Source organism: Planococcus citri, chromosome 2, assembly GCF_950023065.1.
Source record: "Planococcus citri chromosome 2, ihPlaCitr1.1, whole genome shotgun sequence".
NCBI classification, from domain to species: domain Eukaryota; kingdom Metazoa; phylum Arthropoda; class Insecta; order Hemiptera; family Pseudococcidae; genus Planococcus; species Planococcus citri.
Genome location: NC_088678.1, coordinates 4,415,059 through 4,441,067, shown reverse-complemented (window position 1 = coordinate 4,441,067; position 26,009 = coordinate 4,415,059). Strand labels below are relative to the sequence as shown.

General features: G+C 33.8%; 1 protein-coding gene across 2 annotated transcripts in view; it reads left to right on the top strand.

Moving 5' to 3' along the window:
- The first annotated feature begins 18,654 nt into the window (after positions 1 to 18,654).
- The window catches only part of axo (axotactin), a 123,144-nt gene continuing 115,789 nt past the window's right edge, over positions 18,655 to 26,009 (top strand). The window contains exon 1 of one of the 2 annotated variants that reach the window (XM_065348106.1): positions 18,655 to 18,816. In XM_065348106.1, coding sequence (XP_065204178.1) covers positions 18,777 to 18,816 — 40 coding nt within the window. In that variant the 5' untranslated portion in view covers positions 18,655 to 18,776. The remainder of the gene's footprint in view (positions 18,817 to 26,009) is intronic. The other variant, XM_065348105.1, reaches the window with a different exon arrangement.

The following is a 26,009-nucleotide window of genomic DNA, read 5'->3' as shown; positions in this document are numbered from 1 at the left end:
GGTGTCCTCCTCCGATTTGAACGGGACCGCGATTTTTAGAAAGAGCATGTTCTAAAACCTCCAAATCCAAATTTTCAGCTGCCCAATTTCATTTTTCGATTTTTGGCGAATTTTTGAAAATCCAAAATTGACTATTTTGGTGATTTATGCATTTTTTTAAAAAAGTACGTACTTGATCAGTAAAAATGTTCAAAATAGGTCCCAAAACTGATATTAACCCCCCAAATCCAAAGTTCGCCATTTCCAGCCATTCTGGAGGCTCCAGTGCAATTTTTCAATTTCTCCAGAATTTTCAATTTGCTCCAGAAGGCGTGAATATGAAGTTGGGCAGCTAAAAATCGAGTTGTGTGTTATACTCGACCTGTTCAACGAATTTATCCTCATTTGAGCCGATTCTGGAGCGGACACCTCAAGTGTGGTTTTTTGACCAGCTTTTTTCAAAATAAAAATAAGTAGGTACCTATCCAAAAACCAAAAATTCCACGTTTGTGAGAAAATTTTTGAAAGTTGCGCGAATCGCTGTGTTTTGTCATTAATTAACCACACGAGAGTGAATTTCGCCATTTCCAGTCTTTCTTGGGCCTCCCTTTAATTTTTGGATATTTTTATTATGAAAAGAAGGTGGTTAAAAACACACTCTTGAGGTGTCCCCTCCAGAATCGGCTCAAATATGAATAAATTCGTTAAACAGGTCGAGTATAACACACAACTCGATTTTTAGCTGCCCAACTTCATATTCACGCCTTCTGGAGAAAATTCAAAATTCTGGAGAAATTGAAAAATAGCGCTGGAGGCTCCAGAATGGCTGGAAATGGCGAAATTTAGATTTGGGGGGTTAATATCAGTTTTAGGACTTATTTTGAACATTTTTACTGATCAAGTACGTACTTTTTAAAAAAATGCATAAATCACCAAAATAGTCAATTTTGGATTTTCAAAAATTCGCCAAAAATCGAAAAATGAACTTGGGCCGCTGAAAATTTGGATTTGGGGGTTTTAGAACATGCTCTTTCCAAAAGTGGCGGCCCACTTCAAATCGGAGGCGGACACCTCCAGAAGTTCCCCTGTGAAGTGCCTTTTTCGATTTCAAATTTAGGCCAAAAATGAGGAGGAAAATCAAAATTTTACAAAATTGACCAAGAAAGCTGAAATTTGGAATATACCCTATTTTCGACATGACGAATCGATTGTAAACTGTTTCAAACCATTTTGAGCAGTTCTGGAGCCTCCAGCAGATTTTTGAAACTCGAAAATTTCCACAAAATTTCCTCAAATGGAGTTGGAAAGCCGAAATTCACTCTGCAAACTAATTTAAATACTCTATGAAGTCAACTGCAGGGGGATTTTAAGTTGTTTTCGAGCCTCCAGCGACTTTTTGAAAATTACTGTAGCCTCCAGTAGATTTTTGAAACTTGAAATTTCCCCAAAATTTCAATTTCATCAAATGGAGACGGAAAGCCAGAATTCACTCTGCACTCCAATTTTAACACTCTCTAAAGGCGATTTCAGATGGGTTCAAGTCATTTCGGAGCCTCCAGCGACTATTTGAAAATTACTGGAATCTCCACCAGATTTTTGATACTTGAAATTCCCACCAAATTTTATCAAATGGAGTTAATTGACTTCGCAAACTAATTTCAATACGTTATAAAGTCGACTGCATGGTGGTTTCAAATGGTTTTGAAGCTTCCAGCTACTTTTTGGAAATTTCAATTTTTCAAAAAAACGCCATACCGCTTTTCAAAAAGTCGCTGGAGGCTCCAAAACGACTTGAAATCCACCTGCAGTCGACTTTGTAGTGTATTTAAATTAGTTTGCAGATTGAATTTCGGCTTTCCATCTTCCATTTGAGGAAATTTTGGGACATTTAAAGTTTCGAAAATCTACTGGAGACACCAGTAATTTTCAAAAAGTCGTTGGAGGCTCCAAAACGAATTGAAATCCACCTGCAGTTGACTTCGTAGCGTATTTAAATTAGTCTGCAGAATGAATTTCCCCTTTCCAAATCCATTTGATGAAATTTTGTGGGAATTTCGAATTTCAAAAATCTGCTGGAGACTCCAGAACTACTCAAAACGGTTTGAAACAGTTTCCAATCGATTTGTGTTGTCAAAAATAGGGTATATCCCAAATTTCAGCTTTATTGGTCAATTTGGTAAAATTTTGATTTTTTCCCTCATTTTTGGGCTGATTTTTAAACATTTCACCAAAAATCGAAAAAGGCACTTCAGCACTTGAAATTTTGACAGGTGATAAATTTTGCCCTGATCTTTCGATCTATACTTTTACACATGTTGAAATGCTAAATTTACGATTTCGGCTGACCTGTCAATCAGAATGGCCGCCATTTTGTACGTAGGGCCACTTTTTTTTTAGGACAAGGGCTAGAAATGTTCTTTAGGACTTCCTCTTTAAGAAAAAAGTTATCTCAGAGGATCGACGGGGGGCGGAGGTTGCAATAGATCCTTATGCGGGCTTCTCGACTAATAGTTCCTAAAAATTGCTGCTTTTTGCTAAAATTTTCAGAATCTATATTTTCCCAAAATTTTAAAAAAATTCTCGCTTTTTAATTGAATTGCCAAAAATTATCGTTTCTTTCTTAAAAAATTCCAAAAATGTCGATTTTTTACAAAAATTGTCTAAAAGTCTCGTTTTTTACATTTTTTGTTTAAATTGCCACAATCTAACTATATGTTTTGAATTTTGTCATAAATCTTTAAAATTTTTACTTTGTTGCCAAAAATTGTCAAAATCTTTTACAAAAGTTGAGCTCGAGCCCTATTCATACATATAAAAGTCCAAAAAAGTGTCAAGAGGGGAGAGGGGATCATTTTTGAGAAAAACACAAAAATCTCTCTTGCACCCAGTTACTCAAATCATCAAAAGTAACTTTTCGTTACTTTTTCAAAATTTTGGTCACAGTTTGAAAATTCTCGAAAATTTCATTTTTCCAAATCTTGACTCTACTTTTTGAATACAAAATAAATGAGTTGATAACCCAAAAATCGCGTTAAAAATTGTCACTTCTTCGTAAAAATATGTCAAAATGTCTCATTTATTTTGCCATCCTTGTTCAAAAGTCTCGCCTTGTTGTCAAAGAACCTTGAAATTTTTGCCAAAATTATCAACGTCTGACTTTTTGCAAACAAAAATCACTGTTGAAGCACAAAATTTTACCCAATGAAGTTTGGAAATCTGGAATTAAATAGGCCCCTGTGCCCTCCTTGGTATACCAGATGAATGCCTCCCATGCTCAACAAATTCTTTTTGGGATCCTTTGCCAGCCAAACCAAATGTTATTCTTCTATCGTGAAAATGCAGATTACTTACAATTGGCCGCTGTACTCGTATTACACGTACCTAGCTACGTAAACCTAGAATTCAAAAAGGCTTTTCGCACTATCAACCGAGTCGAGAATTTACGAATACTTAATGCCGAAGATTTGCAATCGGATAAAACTTGTGTCAAGCTTGGGTTGATCTTCGCTCGAAGCTCTTGACGTTTTTACGACACATTTTACTTAAAATTATTTTTGCAAAGTTTTGCCAGATGTTTGCTCCAGTTGGCGTTTCCAACTCGTATAAGTATTGATATTCGAAAAACGCAATATAAAGATTTAACACGTTGTTCGTCGGCTACACTTACAGGGATAGCAAAAAAAAACCACGTCGAAAGAATCACACAACGATACGTTCGTTCCAGTCGACAAGTCTCCCACACACGTGTCATCATCATCCAAAAGGGGAGCAATGGGTTGGGTATATTTTTTTTATTCTATACCCTCGCCAAATTCCAAAGGTATCATCTTGAAATTTACTACACTCGGTGTAGCATTTTATCAATTTTTTTTTTTTTGGTACAGTTCGAATAACACGATGCATGGTTAATACGTAAAAAATTGATGCTTTGGCCAAGAGATATAGGTACGTACATATTTTTTTCTCGAGCAGAAAATTCGATTAGGCATTACGTCAATACCCAATGGAACTAATAAATGAGCTGAAGAATTACACTGGTAATTGGTATCGAGTAATACGTGAGCTGTGGTGCGAAATTCACGTATAACGACGCATATTTATTTTCATTTCATCGAATATCCGTTCAATTGTTGAATCGCCGGTTGGATTCTGTTCCTAATTGTTGAACGTGCCTCCTTCTAAATTTTCCTTATACGACGACGACTACCTACTCGTATACTATAGTCTTGTGAATTTATATTTTATACCCATCTTGCTAATGCGCTATACGAGTTGTTTCTCTCTCTTATTTTTTATTTTATAGGGTCTCGTCGAGAGATATTTATTCTTGATTTTTCTTTTCCATCGCGTCGAGCTGAATTAAGCTTTTGTGACGAATTCAAAGGGAATTCGGACCTTTCGATAGATACCCTAACATTACGGATGGCCCGACGTAAAAGATGTTTTCACGCGTCAGTCGTTTCTCATTTATTGGCTCGGTTTGTTTTGTTCGGTACTTCAATCACCTGTAGTTGTCAGTTGCTTTGTAGGTACGAGTAAAATGTGTTTATGCATTCACTTTGACGATGTTTGTAATTATTTTTTGACGTGAATGAACTTCCAATTTAGCATAATGACGCAGAGTTCGGCTTGTATAGGCTTTTGCAGGAAATTTTCAGCTTTTTGAAACACAGTGTCATGACCCTTTGTTGAGTATGTGAAAATTCTCACCTATACTTGATGCTTTGTTTCATTATTTTAAAAATTTGCCTAACTGGTTGTTTTTGGGGTCATTTGAGTTCGAAAATGTCACTACGTTCAAGATCCGAGAGCAGCAGTGCCTCAAATTTGAGATTTTCCAACCGCAAAGGTCGCGCTCAATTTTTATCGAAAAAAAAGTGAACGCGATTTCAGTAAGTATAACCAAAAAAGCTCAAAGGTCGAATTGACATGGAATGACCCAAAAGTGAGACTTTGCCGAAAAAAAAACTTATTTGCAACTTCAAGTGACTTTTTTGGAAAAATGTTTGCAAAAAGTGAGACGTTGATAATTTTAACTATATTAATTTAAAGGCTTTTTGACAAAAGCGAGACTTGTGGATAATTTTGGGGAAATAAGTGAGGCATTTTGACATTTTCGCGAAGAAGTGAAAATTTTTTTAGCAATTTTTGGGAAGAAACTTTTTACGAAAGCGAAACTTTAATAATTTTAGTCAAAGGCAGGGCTAATTTTCTTTTTTCTTCAAAAAGTGGGGCCAAGATTTGGAAAAATGAAAAAAAATGTTCTGGCTTGAGGTCAACATTTTGGCGAAAAAATCAAACCTGAGCCGGTTTCAGTTTTGGAGCAATACCATAAGTACCCTTTGCAAATTACTCATTTTTGAGTAAATTTGAATTGTTTTAAAAAAACAGCGTTACCTAAGCGTACAATTAGAGCACATAAGGTGGTTTTTCAAATTTATGTATCAATTTAGATTATTTTAATAATCAACGTTAACTAAATGTGAAATCAGATCATTCAAGGTGGTTTTTCAAATTTATGCATCCATTTAGATTGTTTTAAAAATCAACCTTAGCTAAATGTGAAATCAGATTATATAAGGTGGTTTTTCAAATTTATGTGTTCATTTGGATTGTTTAGAAAACCAACGTTAGCAAAGTGTACAATCAAAGCACATAAGGTGGATTTTCAAATTCATGTCTATTTGAATTGTTTTAAAAACAATGTTAGCTAAATGTAGAATCGGAGCAAATAAAGTAATTTTTCGAATTTATGTATCTTTCTATTTGGATTGTGTTAAGAAACAACGTTAGCTGAGTGTACAATCAGAGCACATAAGGTGGTTTTTCAAATTTATGTGTTCATTTGGATTGTTTTGAAAAACAACGTTAGCTAAGTGTACAATCAAAGCACATAAGGTGGTTTTTCAAATTTATGTATCTTTCTATTTGGATTGTTTTGAGAAACAACGTTAGCTGAGTGTACAATCAGAGCACATAAGGTGGTTTTTCAAATTAATGTCTATTTGGATTGTTTTAAAAACAACGTTGGCTAAATGTAGAATCAAAGCGAATAAAGTGGTTTTTCGAATTTATGAATACTTTCGGATTCTTTTAAAAACAACGTTAGCTAAATGCACAATCAGAGCACATAAGGTGGTTTTTCAAATTTATGAATCCATTTGGATTGTTTTAAAAACAACGTTAGCCAAATGTAGAATCAGAGCAAATAAAGTTGTTTTTCGAATTTATGAATCCATTTGGATTCTTTCAAGAAACAACGCTAGCTACGTAAGTTTACAATCAGAGAACATAAGGTGGTTTTTCAAATTTATGCATCTATCTGAATTGTTTAAAACAAAACATCGTTGGCTAAACGTAGAATCAGAGCAAATAAAGTGGTTTTTCAAATTTATGAATCCATTTGGATTCTTTTAAAAACAACATTAGCTAAATGTGAAATCAGATCATATAAGGTGGTTTTTCAAATTTATGTGCTCATTTGGATTGTTTTGAAAACCAACGTTAGCGAAATGTACAATCAGAGCACATAAGGAGGTTTTTCATATTTATGTGTCCATTTGGATTGTTTTAAAAACAAAGTTGGCTAGACGTAGAATCAGAGCAAATAAAATGGTTTTTCGAATTTATGAATCCATTTGGATTCTTTTAAGAAACAACGCTAGCTAAGTTTACAATCAGAGCACATAAGGTGGTTTTTCAAATTTATGTATCCATTTGGATTGTTTTGAAAAACAACGTTAGCTAAATGCAGAATCAGAGCACAGAAGGTGTTTTTTCATATAGGTACCTATTTGAATTATTTTGAAAAACAATGTTAGCTAAACATAGAATCAGAGCAAATAAAGTTGTTTTTTTTGAATTTATGAATCCATTTGGATCGTTTTAAGAAACATTGTTAGCTAAATGTACAATCAAAGCACATAAGGTGGTTTTTCAAATTCATGTGTCCATTTGGATTTTCCTAAAACAAAGTTAGCTAGATGTAGAATCAGAGCACACAAGAAGGTTTCTCAAATATATGTAAGTAAAAAATAAGAATTTTGGGAAAAAGCAAGATTTTGCAAATTTTAGCAAAAAGCAGCATTTTTGGGATCTATTGGTAAACAAATATTGGTAAAAAAAAAAGTTATTCTTCTTAGCAACTCCTGGTAAAAATAGCGAGGCATTTAAATAGTTTAGGTATGTGAAAAACAAGTGAAAATCTTCATGTACTTACGAGAATTATTTCAAGCAAAAATTTGACAACTTTAGCACTTAAGGTAGAAATTACTAAAGCTAGAATTTCTAGCAATTTTTGGCAAAAGCAGGAGATTTGGATATAGGCGTAGCCAAAGGTTGAGCCCCCCCCCCCCAATTGGACTCGGGGAAAACTTTATTGTATTTGAACTTGCGAAAGCAGAGATAGTAAATAATCAAAATGTAAAAATTCCGAATTTCATTTCGAACCTTTTTTATACATTTTTACATCCTGAATTTTTTTCAGAAAGAGCAAAATTACGAAGTAAAAACAAAATTCTAATCAATACATTATGCTCAAGAATGTTATTACTTTCAAGACTCCAGAAAATAGAGGACTTCGTACTCGTAATTATTAGAGTTTAGTTACATGAAAAAATGATCCCAGGGACGGCTAGATAAGCAAATTTTGAAAAATGGCGACCTACACCTTCTTTTGAAGCCCCCTGTATTCCTCTTATGGGGTTTGGTGAATCCTGGACTTGAAAAATGTATTTTGCAGTTATTGTGCATTACAATACCAAATTTCATCTTTCTATCACGAAGTGCAATAAAAATTGCACTTTGCCACTGAACTACTCTTATAAAGATATGACTAACTTTCGAGTATGGTTTGTTTGAAACATGTCCGGCACAAAATGACCACTCGTCGTGATCTCTTGGTTAATTAATACTTCCGTCTATATGTCCTCATCATCGTACGAGTTTTATTATCATTATTACTCGTATTATCATTATTATTATTATCATTTGTGTACGACAGATGAAAATGTTTAATCTTTCATCGCCGCGTGTACCTTCGTGTACGTTCGAATCTTGGTACACATTTTCATCATTTCGACCAAGGCAATTTATTATTACGTACCTTCTTTCCTTCCTTCCCACCTACATAATTGAAGCGAGTTGTCAATTCGCGCTTCGCAGCCTGCTACAATGGTAAATTACGAATTCGCCAAATTCAAAATAACTATGTAGAGTTACTCATCGTACATACTCACATAACACGTGATGAACTTGAACGTGAATTTCGCGTAGACTACAAATTTGTATAAAAACCGCGTATTTGTTAAATTCGTATTATGTAGTATGTATTTTTTTTTATTTCTTCGATGACGAAGGCCAACTTCATTAGAAGATTAGTGTTGGATTCAACACACATGAACAACTCCACGTCTATAAATCTTTGATTTGTAAATTGCCCTCCTACTTCTCTCCATCTCTACAGTATTCGTCGTATACTAATACACAGTGCTTTTTCGAATTATATAGGTAGGTAGAGGTACATACTGCAGGTACCTTTGGTGTACGACTACAAATAGGTAAAAATTTTCATCGCACGGTTCATTCCCCAGCGCATTTTCTTTCTATAACTAAGCATGTGCAAATATCGTTCTCCCTGCAGACCAAAGTTAAATAAATAGATACACTGTATATAACGTTCGGCACATAATCAGACTTGGGAATCCGCGTCTGCGGCTCTCTACGAAAATATTTTACATAACTTTCTTAATTTATGTACCCGCGTACTGTCTATAGAAAGTAAAAATTTTTACCCTGCGAACGGAGGCGAACACAATTGAAAAGTTTTCTACCCACCTGCTGCTTCCTTTTGGCGTTTGTTTCCCTCGAGGGATGATTTTAGGTTGCTGACTTTCATCATTAATGTATAAGTGTTATAAAATGACGTCTTTTTTTTTCTCTCTCCAAAAAAATACCTAGCTGTTGAAAGGCATCTTTTTGAAATTTTATTTTTCTTCTTCGGCGCGAATTTATCGACAAATTTTCAACTTTTGTGTTGTAATAAAAGTCGAATCTGGATTTTTGCCGTCGTTGGATAAGAATAAGTAGGAAAAAATTGATGATGAAAAAGAAATGGATGCGAAGGGAACTCGAAATGAAAGTGTAGTTCAAGGAGAATAAATATATTACAACACCTTGATTTTATATAATCTCGAAGTTCGAATACAATTTATTTTTTTGAAAAGAGCGCGTGAGAATGTACATATCATAATTGGATTTTTAATCGCTGAAGTGAATTGAGAGCATTTTCTGATGAAATTTTAAAACTGCGGAAGGACGTTTGAACTTTCTCTGGAAGTTTTCGAATGGCTTAAAAATGCAAGGAAGTGAATTCGAGTGATTGATGTAGGTATTGATTTGAATTTTGTTTTTACTTCGTAATTGTGCTCTTTCTGAAAAAAATTCTGGATGTAAAAATGTATAAAAAAGGTTCGAAATGAAATTCAGCATTTTTAAATTTTATTATTTACGTACTATCTCTGTGCTCGCAAGTTCAAATTTAAAGTTTTCCCCGTGTCCAAGGGGGGGGGGGAGATCTCAACTCTTGGCTACGCCTCCATCCAAATTTCCAACTTTTGCCAAAAATTGCTAGAAATTCTAGCTTTAGTCATTTCTACCTTAAATGCTAAAGTTGTCAAATTTTTGTTTGAAATAATTGTCATAAGTGCATGAAGATTTTCACTTGTTTTCCACAAACTATTCAAATGCCTCGCTTTTTTACAAGGAGAATGTAATGGTTTGGATAGGTATTCTGGGTTATAAACTTTGTGACATAGTGGATTATTGAAATATTTTCCTAAGGGGTGAGAATTTACCTATGCCTAGTTGCATATCACTATACAACTTATACTGCATGATCAACTATACACACTAATACCAATTAAGTACGTAATTTATAAATAATTTACGAGACAACCATTTTAAACCATTTATTGATGTTTTAAATACCAATAAAATAACCTAATTTAGTTGTGCATAATATAATAAAACATTAATTATCGTAAGGATAATTCGCACCTCGGGAGTAATAAGGTCACATCTCAAAAAAAATCGATTTTGATGTTTTTGCATTTTTGGAGTTTGTATGACCCCCCCCCCTCAATCAAAAATTACACTTTGAGTTGGGTACATTATCTAGATCTTGTAAAAAACGCAAATGGCCTAACTCAAAATCTCAACAACATTGCAATTTGTTTGGAGTTATAAGGTCACATCTCAAAAAACTCCACCTTTTTTGAGCAAATTTCTTACATACAAAGTGCTAACAAATAGTTTTGATTGTTTTGAATGTTTGTCAGTTAGAAATAGTCACAAGGAGTGCATTTTTTATTGGTTTGTACCAAATGGAATTTTTTTTAAAAATTGATCACTTTACAGAAAAATGAATTTGCACATATCATGAAATTTTAGTTTTTTGAGAAAAACTCAAAAACTAAGCACTCTAGAAAAAAACTAACAACATTATGTCGATTGGAAATTTAATTCTCTACATCTTTGTTGGCATGAAATTTTTTTTGGACGCTTATTTCCGCCTCTAGATCACTTTTTATGAAAGGTTATAACTCAAAATGTTTTCCAAACATTGAAATATTTCCTCTTTAAGAGTTTATTTTTCAAAATATTCTTATGCTAAATGAAGGTAGGATACCCAATCTTCAAAATGACATGCTATTCATTCCTCACAATTGATTATAAGTTGATGAAAATAATGAATCAAGTTTTAAAAAAAAAGAAAATCACTCTCCTGTAAAATTTCACTTTTTTGAGATGTGACCTTATTACTCCCGAGGTGCGAATTAATGTAGTAATCATAAATAGGTGAATAGACCTAGATTTACGTTAAGTATATTAAGCTTTCACCTCAGGACGAATCCTGGTCTAACGATAGTTACATGAGTAGAATTAGAGTAATCTATTCCTTAACATCTAATTCATTCATCATAGCTCAGTGTAGGTAGGTGCAAATGCTCCGCTACACTGAGTCATTTCAATCATTTAATTACGATACAATTATAATTAAAATGATGATCGTTTGGAGCGTGTTTCAACACTTACCCAACTGTTCACATTAATCATCTCTTCCGGGGCTCACCAATACTAGGCCCAGCAATGATTATGAATAAAATCTCTGAATACACTTTCAACAAGTATACTCTCCTATGGTTGACAAATAGGAGGCATACCAAGGTACTGATTAAACACGACGTTCAATTAGAATCATACCGTGAATATCGTTAATTTACACAAATTTAACCGAACAAGCGGGTAATTATAGAATTATAAGGGCGAGGAGCCATGAGGGCTAAAATGACCAAAAGTGACCACATTACCGAAAGCTCGAGATCTAGCAAGGTAGTGAAGAAGATATTCGTCGCAATCCTGGTACAGACCCAGGATCGTGGTATTTGATATTTCTCACATAACCTTGTATTCCCACCTTCAAACCAGTTATTCTAATAATAACCACCCTAGAGTAAATTACATTAGAACCACCACAGGCGGTTACGGCATGTCTGCTCATCACAAGCTGCTAAAAAGAATACGATTTTTTACCAATAGTTTCCAAAAATGCTGCTTTTTGCCAAAATTTTCAAAATCTTGCTTTTTCTCAAAACTTGTAGAAAATTCTCATTTTTTTCTTAGATAAATTTGAAAAACCACTATACGTGCTCTGATTGTACATATAGCTAACGTTGTTTTTTTAAAACAATTGAAATGGATAGAGGAGAAGGTACAATTATGGACCCAGGTACAAATATGGACCCCCCATGGTTTAGAGTACAACCACTAGCGCTACGGTCATGTTGGGTACTAAAAATTATACTAGTAGCAAATACTATCAACTGACAATACTGGCAACTCCATCGAAAAATGGTGTTTTAGCCTCCTAGCGGCCTAGGTTGAAACTAAATCATTACCAGAACTACCCCAAGCATCTGATTTGCTTATTCAAATTTCGCGGACGCGCGAGATTCAAACCAGTTATAAACCAACCAATCAGAGCATTTTTGATAAGAGTTAGTTTTTACCCCGGCTGTTCAGATCGCGCTATTACTGCGACAAAAACGCCCAATGTATTTTAAATGGAGTTGCCAGTATTGTCAGTTGATAGTATTTGCTAGTAGTATAGTATCGATGATCCATGTACTTATTTCGGATCCATGCAAACTTGGGTGTCTCTCATCAGCAATTGTTTTTTTTTGCGCATTATTTTCTTGCCAATGGAAAATTTTACAAGTTTTTCATTCAGGAATTCATCAACTTCAAATGAAGTTTGGAAAAAAAATTATTAGCGAAGTAAGTAGCTTGTAATGTGTACTTTCAAAATATACTTTCATATTTGTATGTACTTCAACTGATTTTCATAATTTTTTTCATTTTTCATAAACTGAGCCGATTTTTTGCATGGGTATAAATATGGACCCCTAAATTTTTTTACCTAATTCTGATTCAATATTTTTTAGAATGTCGAGAAAAGTGTTATTAACAAAGAAGACAAGTCCAAAGTGTCGAAAATGGAACCATGATTTTTTCATTTTTCATAAAATTGGCCAATTTTTTGCATGGGTAGGTATAAATATGGACCCCTAAATTTTTTTTCATCTAATTTTGATTCAATGGTTTTTAGAATACCGAGAAAAGTGTTATTAATAAAGAAGACAAGTCCAAAGCATCAAAAAACATCTTTAAATAAATTTTTGTTCAATTTTCTGAAATTTTTATTCATTTTTTGAGGGGGGTCCATATTTGTACCAGAGTCCATATTTGTACCATTTTATGTCACTTTTCTAAATTTCAAATTTCTCCGTGAGTTTTCAACAAAAAAAATAATTTTTTTTACACAATATACTAGAGTCTTTGGCCTTTCGAATGGTATACTCGAAAAAAAATTTTGATAATTTTTTCTACCCTTTAAAGCCAAAAAGCTAGAGGGGGTCCATATTTGTACCTTCTCCTCTACATAAATTTGAAAAACCACCTTATGTTCTTTGATTGTACACTTAGCTAACGTTGTTTTTTAAAACAATCCAAATGAATACATAAATTTGAAAAACCACCATACGTGCTCTGATTGTACATACAGCTAATGTTGTTTTTTTAAAGCAATTGAAATGGACACATAAATTTGAAAAACCACCTTATGTTCTTTGATTGTACACTTAGCTAACGTTGTTTTTTAAAACAATCCAAATGAATACATAAATTTGAAAAACCAACATATGTGCTCCAATTGTGCATTTAGCTTACGTTGTTTTTAAAAAAATCCACTTAACCAACGTTGTTTTTTAAAACAATTCAAGTAGACATAAATTTGAAAAACCACCATGTGCTTTGATTGTACACTTGGCTAGCGTTGTTTTTCAAAACAATCCAAATGGATTTACAATATGGATTTTTCCGAACATCTGGCAACCCTGCAATTTTCGCCAAAAGACACATCTAGGGCATCATCCAGATGCACATGCCAAATTTCAGCCACTTAAGTGAATTTAGGGAGGCTCTAACGAGAAAACAAGATTTTTCAAGGTGAAAAAAAAATACAAAAGACCTGTTTTCTCCCATCCAAATTATCTCTAGGGGGCTGATTTTTGACTAAGTTATACAAATTTTGATTTCCTATCAATTGCAGGTTCTTAATTTGGTTTTTTGAACCTTTTCCACTACTCTTCAACTCCATCCAAAAATTTGAAAATTTACGACTTTTAAGACAGAGTTATTCTCTTTCGAATCTTTTCAATCTAACCATGTCTGTTTGAATTCTCGTGAAACTTCAAACACTATAGCGTCTTTTAAAAAATGATTTTTACCACCACATTTCAACAATTTCTATCCTAATTAAAAACATTTTCACAGTTCAATAATAATTCTACCAATTAAACGATATTAATTAGCTCCAAAAGACAGTTCAACTTCTCCCAAATTTTGTATAGTCAAACAAATCGATTCCGAGTAAAAAGAAAACGAAATCAATGAAAAAAAAAACAAGAAAAAAAAAGAATAAAAATTCCGAATTCGTACTTTTTACCAGCACAAAGTAAATCTACAACGTAAAAGAAATGCAAAAGGAGAAAATGGTTAATAAAGCTCCGAACCCTTTGTTATTCCACTCCGCAGGTCAAGAGTTTTCATCCTTACACTACGAGCCTGTACGAGAAATAGAGCTGCATGACGGAACTCGAAGAAAACTAAAATGCTTAACAGTTGTTTCATTAAAAGTTGGTGTGAACTGCGAACATCAACCGAGTCCAAATCCAAGTCGCGGAAACGAAAACGCTGATATTTTAAAACGTGAAAATGTTCGCTTCCTCAATCCTTTTAATTAGCGAGTCTTCATTAAGAAAACTTTATTTTTGCAGTGAATGTCGAAAGGTAACCTTTGCTTTTAACTGTATACCTACCTACCTAGCGTACAAACGGTACTTTCAACTTTTTATATACTTTTCTCCCTCGAAATATAATGTAAACAATGCCCCCATTATATTTTCTTCTCTGCATATACGATGAGTAGTTCGTCTCGTATGCCTTCCACTCTATAAAAACGGACAATATCCTTCGTTACGTTGCTCTCAGCGAAAAATAAAAAAAAAAAGTATAATTTTAATCTGGAGCGCGAAACATTCCTGTTTGGTGGAATTATTCAGCCCATGCTCATTTATACAAAACCTGCGGCTAAAAAATTGAGAAATAACAAAACTCATCGCTTTTTATTTACACAAAAAGCTTTTCGGTCATGTAACAAAAGTTTACTTAGCGAAAAAAAAAACTTGCACTAGAAAGCTGTGTTGGTAGAGAAAAAAATTATGAAAAATTGAACAGATGGTTTTCTTCGCATTTCGAATTAAAAAAACAGGTCTCTTTCGGACTGGCATGGCAATAGCATCGTTTTATGCCTCGGTGTTTGCCTAATACTTTACTAACCGCATATTCCAACAAGCTGTTTGGTAGTTGGTACTCGGGATGTGCTTCTGTTCGTGTTTTTAGCCTTGTACTCGCTAGAATATACTTACTTTGACAAGCGAATTAGGCACTCGAATATTTCGACGTTTTTGCGTAAAATATGCAAAAGGGAAATCTCCTTGAAATGCAAAAATCACCACATCGAAAGCCAAAAGGGTATCTCTTCTATAGCAAGCAGCAGTACCCTACCAACGAGTTTTCTAAGCAAAATATAACTAGATACATACTATTTCATCGTACGAAGCAATTCATAAAAAATTTTGTGACAAAGTAGCACCAACCTGACGGAATTTTGGAATCAAAAATTGATTCTAGAGGGAAGCAAAGACCAGCAATGCAGTGTAGGTGCCACTGCCATTCATGCATAAATCTACCTACTAAACAAGAACATGAAGTCAGCTTTGTATTTAGATTCCTTCGAGTAGGTACTTCATTTTGATCCCTCAAAATTCAACTTATCCCATTCAAATAATACTGAAAATACTTGCATTAAAACAAACATAGGTAGGTAGGTAGGTAGGTGATTCGAACACCCTTCTCCATTCCAAGTTGTGCACTGTAAGAGACCGCAATTTTCAATATTTATCAGACGATCTCTCATATTTCATTCACACTTCATCTTCTGTAGAACCACCAAAAATTGAAGCAATAGGCAGACCCCAGAAAAAAGGAAGGAGGCTGAATTTCGACGAATTTTTCAACGTCAAAGAACATATTCAAAGAGAAACACTGTATCTATACCTGGTATTTTGTTTGGAGGCCGTTTCGCCAATATTTTACATCATACTAGAAACTCGTTAAAATAAAATTTTCAAACATTTGAAAAGTAAGACACGATATCTAAAAAACCATTTTTGACTGAATTGTTATCAATTTAGCAAATCATAGGTTCTTGATAAATTACTGAAAATGTTTGGTAAAATATTGAAAACATTTTTTTAGGTTTAATACTTGTGACTTTTGGTAAATTACTGGACATTTTTGGGTAATTACTGGTAATTCTCAAGAGGTAAATTACTGGCAATTTTTGATAAATTACTGGAAATGTTTGGTGAAACATTGAATTTTTTGTTTTGTCCAAATACTTGTGACTTTTGGTAAATTACTGCCTACTGGTAATTTTTATTGGTAAATTACTGGAAATTTTTGGTTAATTGCTGCCTACTGGTAATTTTTAAGACGTAAATTACCGGCAATTATTGGTAAAAACGGGCAATTTTTGGTAAATTACTGGTAATTATTGGTAAATTACTGGTAATTTTTGGTAAGAAATGGGTAATTTTTGGTAAATTGCTCACCAATAACCTTTGGTAAATGACTGGAAATTTTTGTTTGATAACTGGTAATTTTTTGGAAGTAAGTGACTAGTACTTTTGGAAAATTATGGTACTTAATTTTTGGTGAATTACGGTAACTAAACTGAAACTAGAAATATTTATTTAAAGATGCTTAACATCTAGGCTTTTAAGCGACTATTTTGGGTATATTACGGTAATTTCTGGTAAATTACCGGTAAATTCTGGTAAATTACTGGTAATTTCTGGTAAATTACTGGTAATTTTTCGGTAAATTACTGGTATTTGTGGTAAATTACTGGTAATTTTTTGGTAAATTACTGGTAACTTTTTGGTAAATTACTGGTAATTTTTTGGTAAATTACTGGTACTTTTTGGTAAATTACTGGTAAATTTCGGTAAATTACTGGTAATTTTTGGTAAATTACTGGTAACTTTGGGTAAATTACTGGTAATTTGTGGTAAATTAGTGGAAGTTTTTGGTAAATTATTGGTATTTTTTGGTTGATAACTTGTAATTTTGTAGGAGTAAAGAACTAGCAATTTTTGTAAATTGGGATTTTTGGTAAACTACGGTAATTTTTGGTAAATTACGGCAAGTCTGGGTAAATTACTGTAATTTTGGGTAAATTACTGTAATTTTGGGTAAGTTACGGTAATTTTGGGTAAATTACGGTAATTTTGGCTAAGTTACGGTAATTTTGGGTAAATTATGGTAGTTTTGAATAAATGACTGAAAATTTTTCATTCAATACCTACACTTACCAGTAATTTTTGATAGGTAAATTAATGGTAATTATACGTAGTTTACAATTAATTTTCTCAACACATTGGTATTTTATCAGTGGAAAGAAAAAAAATGCACCAGTGATTCTAAACTTTCTTCACAAAAGAGACTTGGCTCAATTGTTGGCTCAAAAACTGGTATTCTGAAAACAGTAGGCACATTTAATGTGTGGGGTTAGTTAAAAGAGAGAAACTGGGGATGGAAATGCTACAAAATGTGAAAAATCAGTGCATACTTTATTCATTTTTTTGTCACGTTGACTTTTTCCAGCCTTAAAACGATTGTGCAAATCCTGCTTTCCTCATCAACCCATTCCAAATCTCTCTCGTGACTCAAATTATATTATTTGTTCACAAAGTCAAAAAAAATTTTAAAGATGGATTTTCTGTCACAATTTTTCTGAATATTCCCCTTTCTCAATGAAAAAAAACCACCTTGTCATCTAAGCAATGCCTGCTCATCTGTATAGAGGCTTCTTACCCTCATCCCTCCCCATGAAAATATGAATTGAAAAAATCAATTTGCCATTCAATTTTATCTGAGTTTTGAGATCATCTAAATAGCCTACTTTTCAAGAAAAACGTTCTCCCAGTTCCCTAAGCAATGTTGCTCCCCTGTAATCCTCCCCCCTCTCAAAACGACCAATTAAAAATGTTTTTGTCTTATTTAAGCCTGAAAAAGAATACAAAACAATTAGTAGCCCACCTTACAACAGAAATATTCAAAAAAAGAGTTCACTCTATTTATGTTCTTTTTTCAACTTGGGGAACAGAACACCTCCCCCTCTCCCAATAGGGTTATTTGGAGCATTTCTGACACAGAAAGATGAAATTTTCAGAAAAATGTATTTTTGTTTTTAATTATGTTTGAAAATGGAGAAAGCAATAATTTTCAAAATCCTCAAGTCTCCTTCAAGACCATTAGGCTTCAAATGTGAATAAAATATTTACTTCAATTACTTATCTCATCAAAAATTCCTCAATGGGGAAGTGTTTGTTTTTTTCAAAAATTGTATAAAATGTAACGTCTTTTTCAAATGGATCTCCATAAAAACAAAGCTATTCCTCGACTTCTACTACACACATTTTGCGCGTTTTTGGATCGAAAAATCTCATTTTCTCGTCAAAAAACCGATTTAACTATTCAAAGCTTTAAAATATGTACTGAAAAAATTTCTCACCAAGTATAAAAGACTTGAAAAAAAGGTGAATTCCCATTCTTATGAAAACTATAACTGACCATTTGAATACCCTTTACCTTTAAATCACATCGATAAAAGCATAATAAATGCATTTTTCTAATTCTGCGAGTGCAATAGCTTTTAGATAAAAAAAAATGACAACATACAGAAAAGGCATTCGACTTCGATTCGTTCCTCATCTCTTTATACAGAGCCAGCCACGTTAGAGCAATTTTCACCGTCCATTTACACCTAATGGGAATATATCGTCGTATTATCGTCACTTTCATATCTTCTCGGTACTTTAGCCATTTATTATCTTCTTTAAAGTATCATAGTTGTCGGAGTTATTAACGTAAATCCTCAACTGGTAACACTGCGTACGCTAATAAATTATTCGCTAAACCGCTCAGCATCGAGTAGACGAAGTAAAGAATCGAGAATTAGTAACATTTTCCGAATGGATAAAATATTAAATATTATTTCGTCAGTGTAACGTGTTAATTTGTATTTATTATATTTCAAATACGAGTACGAGATGATAAAATCGTTAAAATTAATACATTCTTTAACACTAGGTAAGTCTTGCTTTTTCGTTTTGAAATTTGCATTTTCGTTGTTAAAATATTAAAATTGTTTTCTCGAAACGTGATATCCTGCGTCAAAGTGTGTTTCTCAAAGTAAAAAATTAATTTTTCGTTTCGCGCCGTTGGATCGCTCTCGCGTTAAATATATCGTTAAAGGAACAAAAACTTGCCAAGCTTTTTACATTTTCATACAATTTTTTTCAGCTTTTTTTCGAGGGAGGGGAAAGAAATGTGAAATATCGATTATGAATTCGTACATGAGGGCGCGAAAGGATACATTAAAGGCTCAATTTCTATTTTCTTTATTCGGCGAGCGACGAGCAGGCTGTATAGGTACCTACCTACCTACTACATAAGAGGGTGAAAAAAAAATCAAAATATGCTAACGAAAGCTGTATTCGAACGTCATCAATTTCCCGACGAGTATGCGGAAAAGTCAACGGAAAAGAAACACGATCGGTAAATTTAAATAGCATTGTTAGAAAACCAAACGTTTCGAAATACGAATTCGCGTTCGCTTCTCCTTCGACCTAAGTTTCGTGTATTTTACCCAGATAAGCATTCCTGTTTTATTACATAACGCTAAAAGTTTTATCAATAAATATCCGCCTTTACTTTGGAAATACCTCGCTTCGGCGCTTTTACATTCTACAAGGCAGGAAAAAAAATTATAACACCTGCAAGCTAAAATATTACACTATCGTTAACCTAATTTACAACGCCACGCGTACCTCTACCTACGAGTAGGTACAAGTATTTTCATTCCACCCAATTGGAATCTTTTCTCTATACCGGTGTGATTTTATATATAGAGGTGATGTACGTGTTTTCGCAAATCTTTTATTGTAAATCGTGCTTCCGATATGCGGGTTTTAGTAAGTCGCAACAGGGGTGAAGGGAGGAGAATTCGGTGAATTTTCACGATTAAGTAATTACACCACCGTTAACGCGCGGGAGCGAAAACTAACGTAAGAGATTTTTACACAATTTGCGAGCTGAATTCGCTGCATGGTTGTACGAGTATCTGGCGCTGGCGGAGAATTGTTGCTTCCAAAGTTACTCGAGTGGGGTTCTGAGCGTATATTTTCGAGTGTTTAATCTCGAAATGCTTCAGCTTGAAGTTTCGACAATTCGTACTCGTATATCTCACCGATTTCATTGTTGTTACCTTATCGGAGGATTTTTAATTATTACGAGTTGGATTAAAATTAAAAAATACGCGAAAAAGTTTTGAAGAGATGAAAGCCAAGGCAATAGAAAACTAAACAACTTATTCTAAACCCAATTTTGAGGCCATAGGAACCCCTCCCCACCCATTTTGGGGGGAAAGAAAATTGACAATATGGGTATCGCTATCATATGAATTGAACTCGGCGAACACGAATATGAAGTTAGATTTGCAGCTGGGCCTTCTCAAGGGTCACATTGGGGAAGGGGATGCCCCAAATTTTCAAAAATTAAAAAAAAATCCTAAATTTTTGACGATGTTTCTCGATTTTTCAAATCCAAAATATTGGCACCACTCCATCCGAAAATATTTTCTCAGTTTCAGGAATGATTTCTTTCAATATTTTGGCATCATTGATGAGAAACATTGGCGAAGAAAAAATTTTCAAAACACCAACTAACCCAAAAATAAATGATCGTCCCCCAAAGTGACCCTTAGAAAGGTCCAACTGCACGATACCCATATTGTTAATTTTTGTTCACCCCAAAATTGGGGGTGAGGTGCATATGGCTCCAAAATTGGGGTTTCAAGAAGTTGGTTGGTTTTCTATTATTTTGGAGGCCTGCATACAAACTTGAAGAATTATATCACTGGCAGTATCACTTTTTTTGGTCGTGGCATGACACAAAAAAACACATTTTTGAGTGTTTTTTGAGTTTTTGAAGATGATCCACTTCTGGAAAAAATTTGAAAAAATTCCATTTTTGAAAGTTGGGGATGTGGCATGGCGGTTTCAAAATTTTCTTTTGTCAATATCCCCCTCCCAAACCCCCCTCCCAAGAAGCCAAAAAATGCTGAAAAAATTCACATGTCTAGACTCATGTTTTCTCTACATATTTTGTGGGAATTTATAATTTTTTATTCAAATTTAAAACTCATTAAAATATGACTTTTCCCCCGAAAAAGGCGTTTTTTCACTCTAGTGGTTACCTGACTACCTGTTGATTGGTCACTGTGCCATGTACAGCTACAAAGCTAGAGGCACAGGTCATTTTATGCTGTTACATTAATAGAAGGAGGTTGGATTTTTGGAGAAAGGAGAGTAAGACTGAAGGGTTATGAGCTATTTCAGGTAGAGTTTTAGGGAGGTTGAGTGAGTTTCTCAAATTGGTGTGATCTTGACAGGTGAGTAAGATGTGGGAGATAGTGAGTTGGACTTTGCAAGTAGAGCATATTGGAGGAGGTTCTTTTTTGAACAGATGAGAGTGGGTGAGAAGTGTATGGCCTGTACATACATGTCATAAGGCAACGGCCTGCTTCCTGGGTAAATCTTGAATGTTGGTGGTGTGGCTTTGGCTGGGAATTAACCATGAACATATGGCTTCCATCATATCAGACATTGGAACTGGTATTTCTGGTACAGGTGAAATTCTTAGTGACTGCTTTGCTACTAAGTCTACTGTTTCATTTCCCAAAATTCCTGAGTGCGCTGGGATCAAGGCTATAGTAACATCCATGTCATATTGGAGAGATGAGATTTCTGAGGCAATTGGATGTTGCTTAGATTTAGATCTTAGTTGAGAGATGGAATTTAGTGAATCAGTGAAGATCACAACTTTGTTGAGTCTGCTCTCAATTGCCATGTTTAAAGATGGAAGGATAGCATATTAGTTCACATGAAAGAATACTGAACAAGCACAGAAGTGGAAATCGCGAAACCTCACAATCACAAACGACCGAACAACCACAGCAATCCACAGATTTTGACTCATTGGTGTAAAACAAAATGAAATCATTATACTGAGCAATAAAGTTATTGATGATTTGAGTACCTATTTAGTTGAGTGTGTTCGAGCAATGATGTATCAAATGAGAGAATATTATTCTTAGTTTTTATAGGTTTCTGGATAGAATGGTGGGAGAGGATATAGCTGAATGGAGTTTAGAATGGAAGAGGCTTTACGAGGTCTGGCAACTAAGTTCCAGGAAGCCATTCTGAGAGGTAGAAGATGCAACACTGGAGTGTTCCCGAACACGTTGTCCAGTAGATTTGACCTTCCTTTAGTAATGTTCAAAGTTTCAATGCCATAGGTTGTTCCGTTTTTTTGTGTGTATTTTTCAAACGTAACTTTTGGTACAACATTGTGAAAAGGAGGGTTGCAAATTACTTCTTGGAGGAATGGTCACCTCCTCAAGACATCTTAGTGTCTCCTCACTATTTCTACACCCCAGATTTGATTCCTAGGGACCTCTACTTCATTCTCAGTTAGTTTTTACCTGAGAATCAACACCCATTGCATTTTTGAGGAGGACTCAAAAACATCCACTCAAATTTTGAAAAATTCACCTCTGAGGGACACAAAACAGGTTTCTAAATGGGAGCATTGAGTAAAAATACGATGCTTTGAGTTGAAGGAAGACCACAATAACGACTTATGAGGTCAATCTCCTTTGAACATTTTTTTTACTTACCTCAGAGGACATTTCCTCACAGCCACTTGGCAACAAGAATCTCATGGCCTACTTTTTGTGAGGTTTTGATCACCTGATCTTCCTCAAACATTTCCTTAATTTTTTTTAACATCGCGTTTGACCTTTCAAGACATTTACCTCTCCCCCAACTCAAAATCTGATCTCCCTGACTCAAGCATCCTCCTCAAGTCACCCCTTAAAGTTTTGGGACGCGACCTTAAATGTTGTTCACTTTAAACAGCTATAGATCCTGCAAAATTCACCCGATCGGCTTGAAACTTATAACAGTATTAAAGGAAGGTCTAATCTACACAACAATGTGTTTGCGAGCACACCAGTGTTGTATCTCTACCTCTCAGAAGCACTTCCTGGAACTTAATTGCCAGACCTCGTATGGAGATATGAGTCATAAACATATGGAAGATTGGGATCAATTGTTGAGTCTATGGTGAGTGAAAAATTGTGAAAGGGTGAGTTTTGATCGTATAGAGGGGAGGATTTCAGATACTTCCTGATATGTATAATAAGTGTATAGGAGTAGTTCTGAGGGCTCTAGTTGCCAGTCGAAGAGCTGTGTTGTGAATAGTTTTCAGTGATTTGAGTGTTGACTGTTTAGCTGATGAGTAAGTTGGCAACCCATAATCACATTTTGAGCAAATCAGAGCTGTATAAATTCTGAGACAAGATTGAGTGTCTGCTCCATATGTTGTACTGGATAGTTTTCTCAATAGGTTTATTCTATTGTTACATGCTTGTTTTAGATAGTTGATGTGGTTTTTCCAATATTTAGTTTGTTGTCAAAGCATAGACCAAGATATGTGATTTGGCTTTTGCAAGTTAGTTGAGTATCCTTATTGTGAGGTATCAAGACGGTAGATAAAATACCTGATCAACCCTCCCCCCCCCTCAACTAATATTTAAAATTTTCAAATCCTTTAAAATGAAAATCTATGTACTTAGATTGAGAGGGGGAAAAACAGAACACAAGACAACATTAAATCTTGAATTTTTTATCAAGCTGTAATAAAAATAAAACTTACCCTTTATCTCGCTCTTATTTTTACAAAAAGGTATTCAACACCCACCTGAAACAGAAAAAAAAATGATAGAATATCGATTAATAGTACAGTGCAAACAACTAATGCATTTTTACCTCTCAAAAAATATGTACATATTTTAAAAGACTCGTCTTTATACTTATGTACATTGGCTTTTCAGGAAATACACACAAAAAAGCCCAAGGAATCTATTGTAAGGTCAATATTGACATAGGCTGTCTCCGCTATACTATGAAGTTTATTAAATTTTCTCTACCGCACAAGCGTTTTCACTTTTTTCCTATTTACTGGAATATTATTGAAAAATAAATGTTCCGAATACATAAAATATTTTCTTTTGTGCTTTTCATATACAGGAAATATGTTAGGATAGCGGAGAAAATTTAATATAAACGTTATAGGTACGATAAAAAATATCAATTGCCGAGATCTTACATTTTTTAAATATATTGGATGAGATGAATATATTCACGAGGGAGGTATCTTTGGGACCCCAAAAAAATTGAAATTGAACGAGAATGCAAACGAACCCACTCCAAAAATAAAAATTTCAAATGCTCGAGGTCATTTTTCAAATTTTATTTTTTTTTTTTTGATCAAAAGTGCAAAAAAGTGAAAAAAAACAGAATTCTATTTAAATGAGCTTCAAAGCTAAAGTTTGGTGTGTAACTTATTTTCGACCTCTCAAATAGATCTGACAATGAGAAGTGTCTTCAAAGTGCATTTCAAAGAGAAAACATTTTTGAAAAAAAAAACTAATATCTAGAGACAGGAAAAATCCTCGGCCAACAAAATTTGGAAACGAAAAAATCTCGATACGAAGAAATTTTGAGAAGACAAAATCGGAGGGAAAAACATTGGATGGAGACAAAAATATCTCCAAACAGAAGACAGAAAAAGTAAATCTACAGACAAAAAAACTGAAGGTGAAAAATCCTCAGATAACAAAATTTAGAGACTAAAGAAATTTTCAGATAAAAAAATCCGGAGACACAAAAAAAAACACAAGTGAAAAAATTTTCAGCCGAAAAAATATTTCCAGACAGTTCAAGGCAATATTAATCTCACAACAAAAAGTACATTATAGAGGCAGAAAAAATTTCAGATGAAAAAATTTAGAGACTAAAATCTCTGGACAGAAAAATTTTTAAGGCGAAATAAACTTCCACACAAAAGAACTAGAAACCAAAAAACTCTAGAAGGGGGAGGAGAAATTTTAAAAAAAAGATGGTCAGAGTCCATGAGGAAAAAAATCTGATGGTAAAAAAATCTAGAGATGAAGTAATCCAGAGACAGAAAAATCTCCACACACAAATTCTGGAGACAAAGAATAGTTATGCAAAATATGAAAACAGTCTGGAGACGAAAAGTCGAGAAATGAAGAAATTCTGAGACAAAAATGATTCAAAATGACAGAAAAATCTCAACAAAAAAAAAAAATTCTGGGGACTATGAAATTTTTATCCAAAAAATGTTAAGGATGGAAAAATCTGAAGTCAAAAAATTCATGCATAAATAATTCGGAGATAAGTGCGATAAGAACCCTTCTACAAGGAAAATTGAATCATTGATATATTTTTTTTCTAGAAAATTGATAGATACTTAATGCCAAAAGTCAAAAAAAAGTCGGAAAGTCATAAATTTGATATGGCAATTTATTGATTTTTTTCAAGATCTTAAAAGTCAGACTTGAAATCCAAAAGTCTATTTCAATTTTACTTCCAATGTTATAAAATTGATCAATTTTTTTTCCAAGTTTTTAAACAATTGACGTAATAAATTTATCAGGGACTCCTCAGGATTCGGAACTCAAGGTTAGTCCGGAGAGAAGCAGGGAGCAGCATGGAGAGAGGTTTGAAATATCTCAAAGCTTATAAAAATCATCGTTTTATCAATTTTTGAACGTTTTGCTCCTCATAGAATTTTTTAGCTCTGAGGGCATTTTGATTTCAATGATGAAATTGATTTTTTGTATTTTTTTTTTAAATTTAGAAAACTTTGAAAAATTATGAAGATGTGAAAATTTTACGGTCAAGAAGGTCCGTAATTTTGAATTTTCTGGAGAAAACTCAAAACCCACCGAAGGCTCGAGATTCGTTCAAATTGAGTTGTTTTGAGCTGGGTTCATTTGGTTTTAAAAAAAAATTACTTCATGCTGTGAGAAAGTTACAAATTTGCCATAATAATAGTTTTTGAAATACGATGGAGGGGAGAGCAGATTCAGCACAAGCTTTTTTAAAACTTGTCCCTCCCTCATTTCGAATTGTAGAATTGGTTGCAAAAGTGCATGTGCCAGAAACCATAAATTAAAGATAATTTTTTCCATTCCTTTTGTTTGGGGAAAATTTAATTTTTCTTGTAATTTTCATTTGTATTTTTTTACATTTTAAACCATCAATTATCTGGCTTTACTTACTAAAATCGAAAAAAATGTTCCAGCCAAATCATTAGGCCTGACTCAAGTAGGAAAAAACGGTTCTAAAAAT